The sequence below is a fragment of the Photinus pyralis genome, unplaced genomic scaffold, assembly GCF_008802855.1.
Source record: "Photinus pyralis isolate 1611_PpyrPB1 unplaced genomic scaffold, Ppyr1.3 Ppyr1.4_LG6, whole genome shotgun sequence".
NCBI lineage: Eukaryota > Metazoa > Arthropoda > Insecta > Coleoptera > Lampyridae > Photinus > Photinus pyralis.
Window position 1 is genome coordinate 38,761,442 of NW_022170663.1, and position 14,161 is coordinate 38,775,602.

Below are 14,161 nucleotides of genomic sequence, written 5' to 3' on the forward strand. Positions count from 1 at the left end.
AAGTAATGAGTGCGTCTCTCAGCATCACAGTTGCCGCCGCTGTATTTTACTAGGTTGGTGCCACAAAAACAACTAGATTTATCCCTAGAATTGCACGATTCATGCAAGAAAAATAGCACCGGTCCTATAAAAATTGCATGCAAGTCTCTTGCAGCAATTGATCAGCTGGCTTTGAACTGCGCATGCCTTTCGCAATTTTTCTTGCAACTTGCATGCAATTGCAATTTTTATTGCTCCATGTCAAGCGGGCTTTAAGAAAAGAGTTTCCTATTTACTTGCCTTAGAGCGTCACATTTTTCGATAATGCAAGCACAACAAAAAAAAGAACTATCTAATTTGATGCTCTTTCATACAAACTTTAATTTGGTGCAGTCGTTCTGAAGTGATGCGCGTACATAAATTTCGGCGATTCATTTTTATATATATAGACTTTCGCAGTCATTCGTCCTGCAATTGGACGAACAGTTTAGGGACGTACAGACAGACCGAAATTTTTTTTATTGTATAGAAACCTTCCCGAACATACTTCCAACTATTCCCCAAAGTTTCATCGCAATCGGATGAACGGTTTAGGCAGGCATAAGAGACATACAAACATTCATTTTTATTTATATAGATTAGAACATTAAGTTAATTGCGTGTTCGACCTAATTCAATAAAGCCTCGAGTTCTTAATAGAAAAATGCCTTTCAAGTAGGATATAGGGTTAAGAAGGTTATATTTTCAAGTCTCAAAAACGACATGATAAACTCAATTCACTTTAAAGTTAGTAGAATTTTACTTAAAAACCTGCTAACTACACTACAAACGCCATTTGTAAACTACACCAGCGCCTCTAGTGTGAATATATGATCGCCATTAAATCAACAAAACGACTACACTGGTGTGGAGCTTGGATGAAAATGGTCGAAGGTGTGGAGCATATATGTAATACATATATGGTGTGCAGTCTGAAGTGTTGTGTGGACTGATATTATAGTTTCAAATTCCATCGTGTGAACTGGATTTTACAAATTATTTACTTGCTCTCTATTTTTGATTAGTAAACAATCAAAAACATGGCATACAAGGCGAGGTATATTTGTTTCGTAAATTTAATGTGTGATTATTATTGTTTTTCAGATTAAAAGAATTTGATAACATTCTAAATAAGGACGTCATAAATTTACGAGATCTTCAAAAACTAGCATTTAATGGTATGTATTTATCCCATCACAGCTGAAAGTGTTGTTCTAAACATGTGTTTTAGGTATCCCAGATGACCAAGGTAAAAGAGCACTATGTTGGAGGTTGTTGTTGAATTATTTACCTACAGAAAAGGCAAGCTGGAGTACACATTTGAAAACAAAGAGAGATTTATACCAGCAATTTATTGGTAAGCAGATGTACTAGGGGCGATTCGCTAGACTAAGATTCTATCACTCTATTATTTTAGTTATTATTTACAAGGAATGTTTTATTAAATAACAAATGATTGACAATTGACTAATGCTGTGTATTCAAATCTAGTTACCATAACACACACTATGTCTAAAGTCGTAAAACAAATCTGTAAAGTCCTTTATACGTAATTTCTATAAAGTTCAGGATGCTTACTAAATTTCTATGATCCTAACTCCTGAAAACTTTGTCTTTAAAATCCCAGGTACAGTTGTAAACTACTTATATCTCTCCTTTTATGTCTTGACTTTGGATACTATTTGTTGGAATATGGACATGCATGGCATGCCATGAAAAAAAAAAGAATTTATGTGTTTTCGAATGTCGTTGTCTGCCCTACAAATTGTATCCATTTTAAATTTCTATATTAATTGGCGCTCGATCAAAAGCATATAAAATAAAATCGCAACAGCTTTAATTTAATTAATTTTATCACGCTTTTGATCTCTAGTTTTTTCGTTGTAAAAATAAAATTATTCGATTAAAAATCAGAGACATTTGAAAAAAATTTTATGTTGTTCTGTAAAAGTATCTTTTTCGAAGCCGGCTAAGAGTTCGTTATCGGCGCCCAAAGCTAATTAGTTCCAAGATAAGCAGATGTTTTTCGCTGAATTAAAAACAGGTGTTATCGAAAAGAGAAACAAAATCTCTATCAAATGAGCCTAAAATAAAATATTAAACAACTTTTATATAGAAAATTTTTGTACACTGTCGTTATTTACAGAGATACTATATTCCATACATAATGGACACCCTAGATATTTGTGAGAGATATAAAAAATACAATGCCAACTTCTACATTCTCCTGTTCGAAATCTACAACCTCTTCTCAACGCTAAACAAAATTTTAATCCAACCAAAGGAATGGTAATACTGAATTTAAATGCAAATCAAATTCCCATTCGTGCCCAATAAATTTATTTAAATATCAAACATAATTAAGCCACTAAAACCAAATCCTTTCCTTGGATTCACTTCCTCACAATAAATACAATACAGAATCTTTTTATATAAATGGTTCTCATAGGCCGATTTCTTCAGGAAGTTACTTTAAACAAAAATCAAATTGCAAATTTCCAAAAACAACCGACCACCAATTTATGCAATTCAAACAAATATAAAGTATCTTACAGTTATGTCTGCTACGAATTGATACTATTTGACGCCGGAAATTGCCGCCCTCTTTAGAAATGTGGAAATAATTTGACATTTTCCCCAATTAATTAAGCTTTTTTGTATGAGTAAATATTAATTGTCTGTCTTTAAATTTGCCGCCGCATGCAGTTGTGTATGATATGTTATTTATCGCATAAGACGTTACAAAAATGCAGTACGCAACTTTGATCAAATTGCCCTCAACTAGCTGTTCTGTTAACTACTTGCGTCAAACCGAAAAATAAACGAAAACGACCCCGGTACAAATAGCGTCTCCAAAAAGTTTTAATTTTCTTTCTGTTTTCGTCGGTAGTGTTCGGGTAGTTTAGGTAGTGTTGGGGTAAATTGAGGTTGATTTTTAGACTCGATATAAGGTGTTTGTAATTGATTTTTACAATGTCACGTGTGTGTTTATGAACGCGGTAAATTTTGAGTCTCTTGTTAATTTGGGCAAGCCGAGTAATTATTCTAAAATTAAATTTAGAAATCACTGTAAAGTATGTAAAGACCTCACAAATTTCGAACCTACGGATCGCCCGTTCTAAGCGCTTCTGCCAAGTAGCTTACCGTTGACTTTTACAGATGAAATGATAGTAACGCCCGGCTGTAAAGAAGCGGATGGAGGTGTAAACGACCATCCCTTAAGTGTGAATCCCGATAGCGAATGGCAAGCATTTTTTAAAGATAACGAAGTCCTCTTACAAATCGATAAAGATGTAAGGCGTCTATGTCCTGATATATCATTTTTTCAACAGCCCACCGAATTTCCTTGTAGCGTAGTTGTAAATAGTATGGACGTAAAACGTCTTCACCGGAGGGTTGAAAGACGTGTCTTAAAGTCGGCGAACGTCGAGAGAAAAGGATTAGGAATCACGAAGGTAAGTATTACACGTCATCAGCATTTCATAAACGCTTCATTACTTTTCATGCTTCCGTAATATCAGTAGCAGGTATACAATGTTAATTAGCGATCTTACGTCATACTTACGTGCCGATGTTTAGATAGCGCTATCCTTAAAAAAGGCAACGGAGGATTACGCGCCGATGGACGAAGGCCAGGAGGCTCACTGGGAGGTGGTCGAGCGCATTTTATTTCTGTACGCGAAACTAAATCCTGGGCAAAGCTACGTACAGGGCATGAACGAAATTCTCGGACCTATTTATTACGCTTTCGCATCGGATCCTGATGTTACGTACAGAGGTAAGTTTTACACGAGGGGCGATTCTTTAACTACAGTTCTTGTGTTTTGCACATATCCTTACAGAATTTTTGCGGGTGACTTCTAGTGATCTTTTGAAGTTCATAGCTTTTATAATGACAGAAGTGTTTTTTTAATAGGGCGACACCCTGTATACATCCTCCAAGTAGTTCTTAATAATTACAATAATTTACAAAGCTCGTCGATAACTTTCCTTCGCCGCCGGAGTGCATTTTCATCAAGTAAAATCTTACTTTGATTTGTAATTGTAAATTTTAATTACGTGTAAAAGATCAGGGACATTTGGAAATAATTTTGTGTTGTTCTGTAAAAGTGTCTTTTTCGAAGCCGGCTAAGAGTTCGTTATCGGCGCGTAACGCTAATTAGTTCCAAGATAAGCAGATGTTTTCCTCTGAAGTAAACAGAAGTGTTATCGAAAAGAAAATCTCCCTGTCAAGTTCACGATTAATAATCATATATAGTTTATATACTAAAGATACGCTATTTTGATTATATATATTAAACTAAGTAAAATATGTTATTGAGAACAATGTTTAAAATATAGGCTTGGCCGACAATAAAGAAATAAAAATAATAATATACAAAAAAATGTCATAAAATTCACGAAAGTTTTCATAAAGTCACAATGTTTGGTATGCCTTTCGGATCAGCAAATCGCCCCTCGCTTTTCCCCTTTTGTGTGAACTGTAATCATTCAAGTGCCGTTTTAGAGTGGGCGGAAGCGGATAGTTTCTTTTGCTTTACGAATTTGATGTCTGAGATTAGGGACTTCTTCATTAAGACTTTAGATGAGGCGGAGTGCGGCATAAATAACATGATGACTCGAATGTTGACGCAGTTGAAGAATAGCGATTTAGATGTGTGGTTAAAGTTTCAACAGCTCGAATTACGACCGCAATATTATAGCTTCAGGTTGGTAATTTTGTATAGGCGTACCGTGAATAATTTACATTATTTTAGATGGATCACTTTGCTGTTATCGCAAGAGTTTCCGTTACCAGATGTGTTAAGAATATGGGATTCTTTGTTTTCTGATGAAAAACGGTTTAGTTTCCTTATTTATATTTGTTGTGCAATGATTATGTAAGTACTCATGGCAGTGTTCCGTTATTATGAAAAAGTTTGTGGAAATTCATTTCCTGCTGGCGTAAAAATCTAAAATCTCCCTCTGAGTGGACGCCCATGTAATTTTCAAAAAATATTAGCGATAGTGTGACATTCGACATTCAGTGGGTTCTCAGGATTACAATAGTTTAATTTTAAAAAAGCAATTGAGTCTCTGGTTATGGAGAAATTCAATAGCATTTTTTTGATGAAACGCAATACATTTACAATTTACATATCTTGAAATATGTACTTAAATATGTAAAAATTATTAACTGTGAATTATTTACAGAATAATAAGACATCAACTTTTGAATGGCGATTTTCCGTCGGACATAAAACTGCTACAGAATTACCCTTCCATGGACGTACAAATCATTTTATCAAAAGCGGACGAACTGTCAAAGAAGTTATATTAGCCATCATACACACAAGATATAGTTACCGGTGATATTAAAAGTTGCTTCTGTACAATTATTCAATATTTCGTCCCTTAAAGATTATCGTTAGCAATCTTTAAGCTACTTACTTAAATGTTGTGTTTATAAGATTTATGTTATTCCTATTTCTAATTTTATAATGTATAAATCTAGACTCAATTGTACTTCTTAGCTCTCTAGTAAATATTGGTATATACTCTTTGATTTACAAACAACTTCACCAATTTCAATTCATGGTACCACATGCCTTACTACTTACCAGTAATCAATGTTTGATTTTAAAAAATCTGTTCCCTTTGAGGTGAATCAAAAGAAATAGATCAGGGCAGATTTTCAAGTACCGAATTATTGCTCCAAATCAGTAAAATAACTACATGTCAAAAAAATTTTAATCATATACAAGTTGTAGGTGAAATTTAATGGTAGGTAAAGAAGACCAATTCTAAGACCTTGAGATCAGCGCATGCGCCAAAGTCATTCGCTTCGGTTCTGTTTATCGACCGATACAGGTCTGTTTATCAGAAACAGGTTATTAAACAGACCTATTTCTACTGCCTTTATGGAACATCTCATTTTAATGAACAGACCTGTAGTGAATCTAACTCCCCAGTTCTACGGCATTCATACTACAAGAAGAAATTTGATATCGAAAAGTGGCATGTAATCAAACATCTAACACAGGGCCCCCTTATGTTACGCTATCAACGCTATGACCTGAAGTACGGTATGGAAGAATCGCAAAACAAAACACTGAAATGCCAAAAGTTTGTTATTATTATAAAGATTGTGAAAGCTCGGAAATTTAGTCGAGATAAGTCACATTGAAATTAACTTTGAAAATGGTAATTCACTGCTTTAATCCTACAAAAAGGACTAGGTGGCCATATTATTGGCGGCAAACGGAACTAAAATTTGCTTCACTTAAAGAAGATCTTTTATTCCTCCTCTAGCTTTTCCATCTTTAAGGGTTGGAGACTGCGCAAACAGCTCTCCTCTTCCAATAAATCGCGCGGTTGCCAACTCTCAAAATGTGTGCTTCATCGTAGGTTGTATTTGTATACCTATAAAGGCCGTATTCTGTGTACCTATACAGTGTGGAACCTCTCATACCTGTGTGTTTAACTGATCTGTTTCTGTTCAACCAGCCCTTTGCCGATAAACAGATATGCTTTCGTCGTTCAGTCCAAAAATCGCTCAACCAACCAGATTCTGATGCACAGACCTGCCTCCGTTGACAAACGGAACTGAATGTCAGAATCCAAGGGCTGAATGAATGACCTTGAACTTGGTCAAAGTGAAAGGAACCTAAAATCGGCCTGTTTGTCTGCTGTAATTAATGACAGACTATAAGTTTTACGCTTGCACACAATCGCTGTCTAAGAAATAGTGTACAGGGTGGCCAACTAGGAATGCGAGGTACTGTATCTGAGAACCTATCCATCGTAGAGGCTTGCGGTAAAAAAAGTTATTACTAAAACGTCCACGAGCAAAACCTGGACAATATTTTTAAGTTTCTGAAATGGCCGCTAGGGGGCGTAACTGCAATCTGGAATCTAAAAGTGATGTTTCTGTGAATTCCGCTATATTAACGTAACAAAAAAATGTCCGGTCTTTGAAGTCGACGATAATCTGAACCTTTTTTGTTTGACAATTTTTCCTGTACCTCTAAAAATGAAGTGGTGAGTTTCCGTAAAGAACACCCTGTATCTTCGAAACGGCTGAGCCGATTTGAACAAACTTGGGTTAATTGAAAAGAGTTATTCTTCGGCTACAAATATAACATTTTAAGTTTTGTTAGTTTCACGTATCACCGCTTGAGGGCTTTTTTCGACATTCCGACAGAAATGGCTAATTTTCTCAAAAAAATTAAATGCATTGGTTCGATTTTTTTTCATGAAAAAGTAGCTAAATGATGCCTAAACAAGCTCGCGAAAACAGCATCTCGATATCTTGAGATATATACGAGTAGGTATATGACATAGATAGATATATATCGTGATGGTCGGCATTTCGAGCATTTACGGTGGCATTAAAAGCACAAATTATATAATAAAAATAATTCCGGAAAAATTAGCTTCAAAAAATTAAATTTTGAGGGTATAAAATTTTCTTTAGCCTACATTTTAGGTTAGGAACAAGATATCAAGATGCGGTTTTCGCGAGCTTGTTTAGGCATCATTTAGCTACTTTTTCATGAAAAAAAATCAAACCAACGCATTTAATTTTTTTGAGAAAATTAACCATTTCTGTCAGAATATCGAAAAAAACCCTCAAGCGGCGATATGTGAAACTAATAAAACTTCAAATATTATAATATTTGTAGCCGAAGAATAACTCTTTTCAATTAACCCAAGTTTGTTAAAATCGGCTCAGCCGTTTCGAAGATACAGGTGTTCTTTACGGAAACCTTTGAATACCCCGCACCACTTCATTTTTAGAGATACAAGAAAAATTGTCAAACAAAAAAGGTTCAGATTATCGTCGTCTTTAAAGTCCGGACATTTTTTTGTTAGGTTAATATAGCGGAATTCACAGAAACATCACTTTTAGATTCCAGATTGCAGTTACGCCCCCTAGCGGCCATTTCATTAACTTAAAAATGTTTTCTATGCTTTTCTCGTGGCCGTTTTAGTAATAACTTTTTTTACCGAAAGCCTCTACGATGTACAGGTTCCCAGATACAGTAGCTCTTCAATATTGAACAAAAAATCAACGCATGTAAGCTTAATGTTACAAATTCACTTATTGCCTCAAAAGTCTACTATGAAAATACTAAATTATAGCATTGAATAAGTGCTTATTCAATGATTATAATAAGCCAGGCCAGCAGATATAAAAGCAAAACTACAAATGAACAAATCTTTGTTCTCACCAAAATTAGTACATAAATAACAAATTGAAAGTGCACATATAGGGCATTCTTTGTTGTTCGATAAACATTGTGGCCTTCTTTGATCAAAATTAAGGGAGAAAATTTGAACAAAATTCGAGGCAATATTATTACACTTTACTTTGCATTGCAATAAATTTATAGCATCTTATGGTCAACCTCAGATTTATGGCAGTTTTAAAACAATAATAATCATAAAACCCTTATTTATTTGCAAAAATGATATCTAGCAAACGTTTCGCCCACTAATAAGGGGAATATTAAGCTAGCTTCTGCGTAAATTTTGACTGGTGTGGCATCTTTTTTAATTTTCCCCCAAGATATTGCTTCATCAGGTCTTGCACCAGCATCGCTACCATCAAATTCAGAGGACGTGTTCAGAAATACTGCATATTCTGCTCCATTTCTCTGTGGAAAATATACTACACTTAGCCACAACATAAACTAACTTTACCATTAAATTAGCATTGCAAATGTGATGCTTTATGACTCCTCCCCCAACTATTATGACACCTGTATTTACTGCTCTAATGGCCATCATGTTTAATCTCTTCAAGTCTGTAATAATAAAAGTACAATCCGATCACAGATGTATTTTGCAAGTACCTGACAAGATATCGATAACGAGACCGGGATGCCTAAAGGAATGGAAGAACATCATGTCTCCTAAACTGCCATCGGTTAAAGCAGGACTAAATACAGGAATTTGATTCTTGGCCGCCCAATAATAAATACTTTCCTCATTATTAATCTTTTCGCCTAGCCTTGTTATTATTTTACTTGGAGTCCACACTGTACCTTTATCTTTTTGTTCCGACAGCAATTCATCTAATATCGGCATTAACCAATCTTCAAATTTGCAATAGTTATCATTAGGTACTAACAAATTTCCTATTCGATTAATTGCCTGTTCGCGAAGTGTTTTCCCATCCAGTTGAAAGTCGCCCAAGTACGTGGGAGCCAGACATTTTATAAAATCTTCCTCGATCCCACCTGCCGTTGTGACAATGCAATCTACCTAAACAAAAAATGGATTAGTTAAAATCAATCTTTCCCTTTCTGCTGACCATTTTATGCTGCACAAGGAAACGAATCGTCTCACGCAGTCCGCTAGAAACAATATTCGACGTGAATCCTAAGAAGATGGTACAGCTTGTCTTAACGGAAATAAAAGGATCATCGTGGTCTTCATATTTTGTTTCGGGTAAGGGACGTTGTCTACACGAGATCATTTTGTTTATTTCTTCTATCGCTAAACCGAAGTTGGTGGCTTGAAAGCCTGAATTTTTGTAGGTTTTCAATAGTTTGTGGTAGTCAATTCCGTTATTCCATTCGTAGCCTTCAACCTTCTCTTTAAGAAATGAGACATCGGCAGTTTTTGTTAGAACGGCTTCTGCGGCCGTGTAAAGTTCTTTTATGTTATCATTCATGGTTTGGAAGTCATTCAAATAGAAGGTTATATATTTTTTATATTTATAACCTTAAATTTTTCGGTGGGTACGGCCGTGTCTAAATGATCATATTGTAAAGGATGTGTGTGCCATACTAGCGTAGGAAACATACAAAATTATGGGTGCGTTCACCAGACGATGCGCTACCTAAAAGCCGGAATACTCAAGCAACTAGCAAGGTTTCTCACGCGAGTTGCTGATCGATTCCCGAAGTTAGTCGATATGCTCCGTGATGTGACCGGCTGCCATGACGTCATGATCGTATACGATAGGGATAAGTTCAAGTTTAGCTGCATTCCCGAATCGTGGACAAACTTTATGCGCTAACCAATCACAGATAAGAATTGAACTGTCATTTGTCAGTTTTGTATTTTGTTTTGTTTTTGCATTAAGGATACTGTTATTAATAACCAGAAAATCGTCTAACAATTCCATGTTTTATTTCACAGAAAATATGTGAATGTATAAGTTAGGGCACCGAATAACCCCTAGCAAAACAGTTGCAAGATCCGTCCTGTAGCTGCTACTGCGCATGACTTTCACGCAACGAGTGGTCTACACCAGTCGTTGCGTTCGATCAACTTTTCGCTCGATGTGGTAGGTTCGAGAATGCAGTGACATTCACTTTCACATCAAGGTCAGTCGATGTGAACAAAGCACATCTTCGGGAATCGACGCCCCGGTGTCTGATAGCACCGTGTCAGAGATGAATACTCGTTGATGGTCTGTATGACTTATCCAATACTTATTAACTCTGAGTGTAACAAATACCGCGGTGGAATTGCGGAGATCCACTCGAGAGAGGAGGGAGCAGCGAAAAGCCTCATTTCTGCTATGACGACGAGTGATGAAGGAGTTGGCTCTCGTTGTAATTTTTTGGTATTAATATATCTATTAGCGTTTTCGATTGGCAAAACTCGTACTGCACGAGTGCAATTTTTACGTTCTATTGGTAATTTTAGGGCAATTTTCTGTGTTCCATTGGCAAATGTGATGCAACAATTACGCACTCAGTGCAAATTTCGACGCACGAGGTCCGTGAGCTCGTGGAGCTGCTTGTTAACAAATTTTCAAAACAAACGTGCGACAATTTGAATTTGTTTCTTGCGTTGGAGAGTTTTTTGTCGTCATTTAGCGATAGCGAAGATGATGAACTAGCCATAACTTCTATTTTACAAAAAATTGCACTTACCCATTAAACTGAACGCCAAAAATTGGTCCTTTACAGGAATTTCAAATTTATATTCCTCATCGTTTATCATAAATAATACTGAAATCGTTTGTCATTTTTTAGAATAGAGTGATTTGTCGATTACCTAAATCTAAAATGAGGTTATGGACAAATGACAACAAATATTTACGAATATTTATGTTCCATTGAGAGCAATTTTCACATGCATTTCTTCAGTTTCTCGTGCAGTACGAGTTTTGCCAATCGAAAACGCTATATGTTTTTCATTCTCCCAGTGTTGCAGAAGTGAAAGTATAGGGTAAGTCAAAATTGCAGTGGCGGATCAGACTCTCAGTCCCGCAAATCCACCAATGGCAATGCCCTCGGTAGTTGGTTCATTCATAAAAGTGTACATTCTCTAGAAGAATTAACCAGTCTAACCGTAGGTCAAAGAAACTTAGAAACCTGAAAAAAATCTTGGTCTTTCTTGTTTATAGCAATAATTTTAGTCATTTGAGAGTGAAATGAGGTTGTGAGACTACTGATGCGTTGCGAATGTTAGTGAAAATATGGCACCAAACATTAAACCATTTGTTAAAGTGGATGCTTTCAATACCATAGAGGAAGGGAGATTGCTTTTTGCGTGAAATTAAAGAACATCTACCAGGAATTTACCATGTCTTCTGGAAATGTGTACGATTTTAAATCTTATAATAATGAGTGGTTGAGTGCATACTATACAATATTAGCTTAGGGATATGAACAAGAGGTTACCCAGCTAGGCCAGAGATCTTCGGTTTATGCATTCACATTCGAGATTTCATATTAAACACTTTAGTCAACTGCTACACAGCAAATGTAGGGGGATTTTTGAAAACCGATTTTTTAAAATCGTACAAATACCTATTTCACCCAAGACAACTTCTATAAAATTGCTATGGTAGGTATGTACAATGTACCTCACATACAAAAATACTTAAAGTAACTATACATATATCATACAAGCAAACAAATTTGCAAAACAAAACTATATGTTTCTAATGATTTCATTTATTTATATTTACTTAAGTCCCTACTTTTATTTCCCTCATTAATCCGCGTGAACAGATACTGACAATTATAGGTAAGTGTGTCTTTCAATGCTGCCGGATGGTAGCACTTTTTCAGTCATGTGCGGAAATTGTTTCTTCAATTTGTTGTGTGGAAGGTATTTCGATACAATGAGTAATTCTCCGCCAGCCTGCAAAGCGAGTTTATTAAGTTTCATTTTATATTATTTGATTGTGCTCATCACCGTCCATTCAGCAGGTGTAGCCAAACATTTCCCGTTTACAGCTTGAAGTGCATCGATTACACGAATAATTTCCCTGAGAACAATAATCTAATTTTGCAAGTTTTGTTGTTAATTGCTTCGGATACCTACTCAAAGTTAAGTGCAAGCTCGGGTGGATAAGCCATTTGGAACTGAAGTTTTTTGTTTGGGTCAATTAGAAATGCAGCAGTGATGGTTTTGAATGCATCCTTTTCTAAGTATAGCTCAGATTCGAAGAGGTCAAGATCCAATGCCAAGCTGTATTTTTCATCTGCGATAATCGGATATTGAATTAAGTGATTCGTTTTCGATTGAATATCACTTATACATTCATTAAGTGAATGCAAGGAGTTATGTGATACGACAATTACTTTAACATTTCTTTCTAGCAAACGATTACGCAATCCAACTAATTCTGAGGCAGAAACCTGATTAAAGTTGCAGGAAAGTAACAAACACCACCTGAGAAAGTGCAAGATGCTATTAAGGCTTTTTCAATTTATACATACGAGGTTTCCATCCAATCATAAAATTGTACAGGACCCAAGGTGGTCTCCGCTTTAATATTTGGGAAAATTTCACCTAATTTTAACATTTTCAACCAAATTATTCAAAATTCGTTCAACAACAAAATTTCGAATCACAGTTGTAGCAGTGTTGCCAACACTCTTAACGTGGTTCAAATGCTGCTTATGAATGTACAGGATGCTCAACTAGCAACATATATACGGTCATACAATGATACGGTGCATCACATCATCGTTGCCATATTGAACATACATAAGAGTATGTTCAATGTCCGTTGTACAGAATATTCGTCACAACATGTTACGGTCTTTCCTTTAAACATTCACACATTAATTGAGGACTTACTAGTTATCCACATCATTTTTGTTCCGAATGTAATGGTGATGGAGCAGTGAACTTTGTCAAATATCTTTGAATGAATATTCGTGATGTGACGCAACAATCATCCGCGGTCATGATAACTAATAAGTAATAGTGTGCTTGGGAAGCCCCAAAAAATTAAAATCAGATTCTACAAAATAACATTGATGTAAAGCTCACACTTTCATACTATTGGTGTCTCGTAATACTCCCCTGACATCAGGGGTTAGACCCCATATGAAATATAGGTTCCGGTTCCGCACCATTTAAGTAGAATCATTTTTTAAGGGTTCCGGTACCGTGTTCGGTTCTGTGGCTTTAGTAATTTTCGGTCCCAGTTCCGGTTCCAGTTTTTTTTTCGGTTTTTAAGGGTTCCAACATAAATAAATAAAATTATTATTAAAAAATGTAAATTATTAATAATTATAGAAAATTCTATTCTGTCTTTCTTACTGTTTTTGATCCATTTTATTGGTATTAGCATTGAATAATACATACAATTGTATTAGTCACTCTAAAATATTTTATATTTGTTTAGTACCTATTAAAAAGTGAAGTTGGTAGAAGTTGGTTGGCAGCTCTGAATAAAAGTGACAATTTGAATTTTTGACTTTTGAAATAGTCGATAAAGGATCAGTCACGGATGATAAGGAATGAAAGCGGATATGAAGAAACAAATTTTAGGGGCAACAATATAACACGCATTTCCTCTCGCAAACCGTAACGTGTCGACTCTACCTAGAAAAAGACGAAACCGAAAAGTACCGGTTCTTTAGCACTAATAATAACGGTACCGGTGTCGGTTCCGGTTATCATAACTTTTTAAATCACGGTTCCGGTTCCAAGTCAGAAGCTTATAAATGCAATCGGTTCCGGTTCCGGTGCCGGTTCTTTTCGGTTCTAGTTCCAACCCTTACCTGACATCGATCACATGTGTAACGTACAAAACTGAAGTGTGTTCAGAGTAGGATCCCGTCCATCGGTACGAAGAACGTAAGTTGCCGTTTCTACTTGGCCAATGTTAGATTTTCGAAAGACCTCGGTTAATTTTGTGCCCAAATCATGACACTTACCTCGAGGTTTTACATTT

The 14,161-nt window shown here is 35.8% G+C and overlaps 3 protein-coding genes across 4 annotated transcripts; 1 reads left to right on the forward strand and 2 right to left on the reverse strand.

Moving 5' to 3' along the window:
* Positions 1 to 939: 939 nt before the first annotated feature.
* Positions 940 to 5,555, forward strand: LOC116173862 (TBC1 domain family member 13). 2 transcript variants are annotated; one of them, XM_031491582.1, is made up of 9 exons: positions 940 to 1,075; positions 1,123 to 1,196; positions 1,250 to 1,375; positions 3,178 to 3,473; positions 3,543 to 3,545; positions 3,598 to 3,796; positions 4,526 to 4,727; positions 4,776 to 4,898; positions 5,212 to 5,555. In XM_031491582.1, the coding sequence occupies exons 1-9, from the start codon at positions 1,059 to 1,061 to the stop codon at positions 5,336 to 5,338; spliced, it is 1,167 nt and encodes a 388-aa protein (XP_031347442.1). In that variant the 5' UTR covers positions 940 to 1,058; the 3' UTR covers positions 5,339 to 5,555. The 2 variants fall into 2 exon arrangements, with proteins under 2 accessions (XP_031347442.1, XP_031347444.1); XM_031491584.1 differs by lacking the exon at positions 3,543 to 3,545 and having other exon boundaries at positions 943 to 1,075.
* Positions 5,556 to 8,438: 2,883 nt separating this feature from the next.
* LOC116173863 (probable deoxyhypusine synthase) lies at positions 8,439 to 9,774 on the reverse strand. The gene is made up of 4 exons (XM_031491585.1): positions 9,317 to 9,774; positions 8,856 to 9,267; positions 8,704 to 8,807; positions 8,439 to 8,657 (listed from the first exon to the last, which is right to left on the reverse strand). The coding sequence occupies exons 1-4, from the start codon at positions 9,677 to 9,679 to the stop codon at positions 8,457 to 8,459; spliced, it is 1,080 nt and encodes a 359-aa protein (XP_031347445.1). The 5' UTR covers positions 9,680 to 9,774; the 3' UTR covers positions 8,439 to 8,456.
* A 2,129-nt stretch (positions 9,775 to 11,903) lies between these two features.
* On the reverse strand, positions 11,904 to 12,832 carry LOC116173864 (peroxiredoxin-6-like). Its single transcript, XM_031491586.1, has 4 exons — positions 12,693 to 12,832; positions 12,295 to 12,645; positions 12,166 to 12,238; positions 11,904 to 12,111 (listed from the first exon to the last, which is right to left on the reverse strand). Exons 1-4 carry the CDS (start codon positions 12,776 to 12,778, stop codon positions 11,989 to 11,991), a joined length of 633 nt encoding a protein of 210 aa, XP_031347446.1. The 5' UTR covers positions 12,779 to 12,832; the 3' UTR covers positions 11,904 to 11,988.
* Positions 12,833 to 14,161: the final 1,329 nt, after the last annotated feature.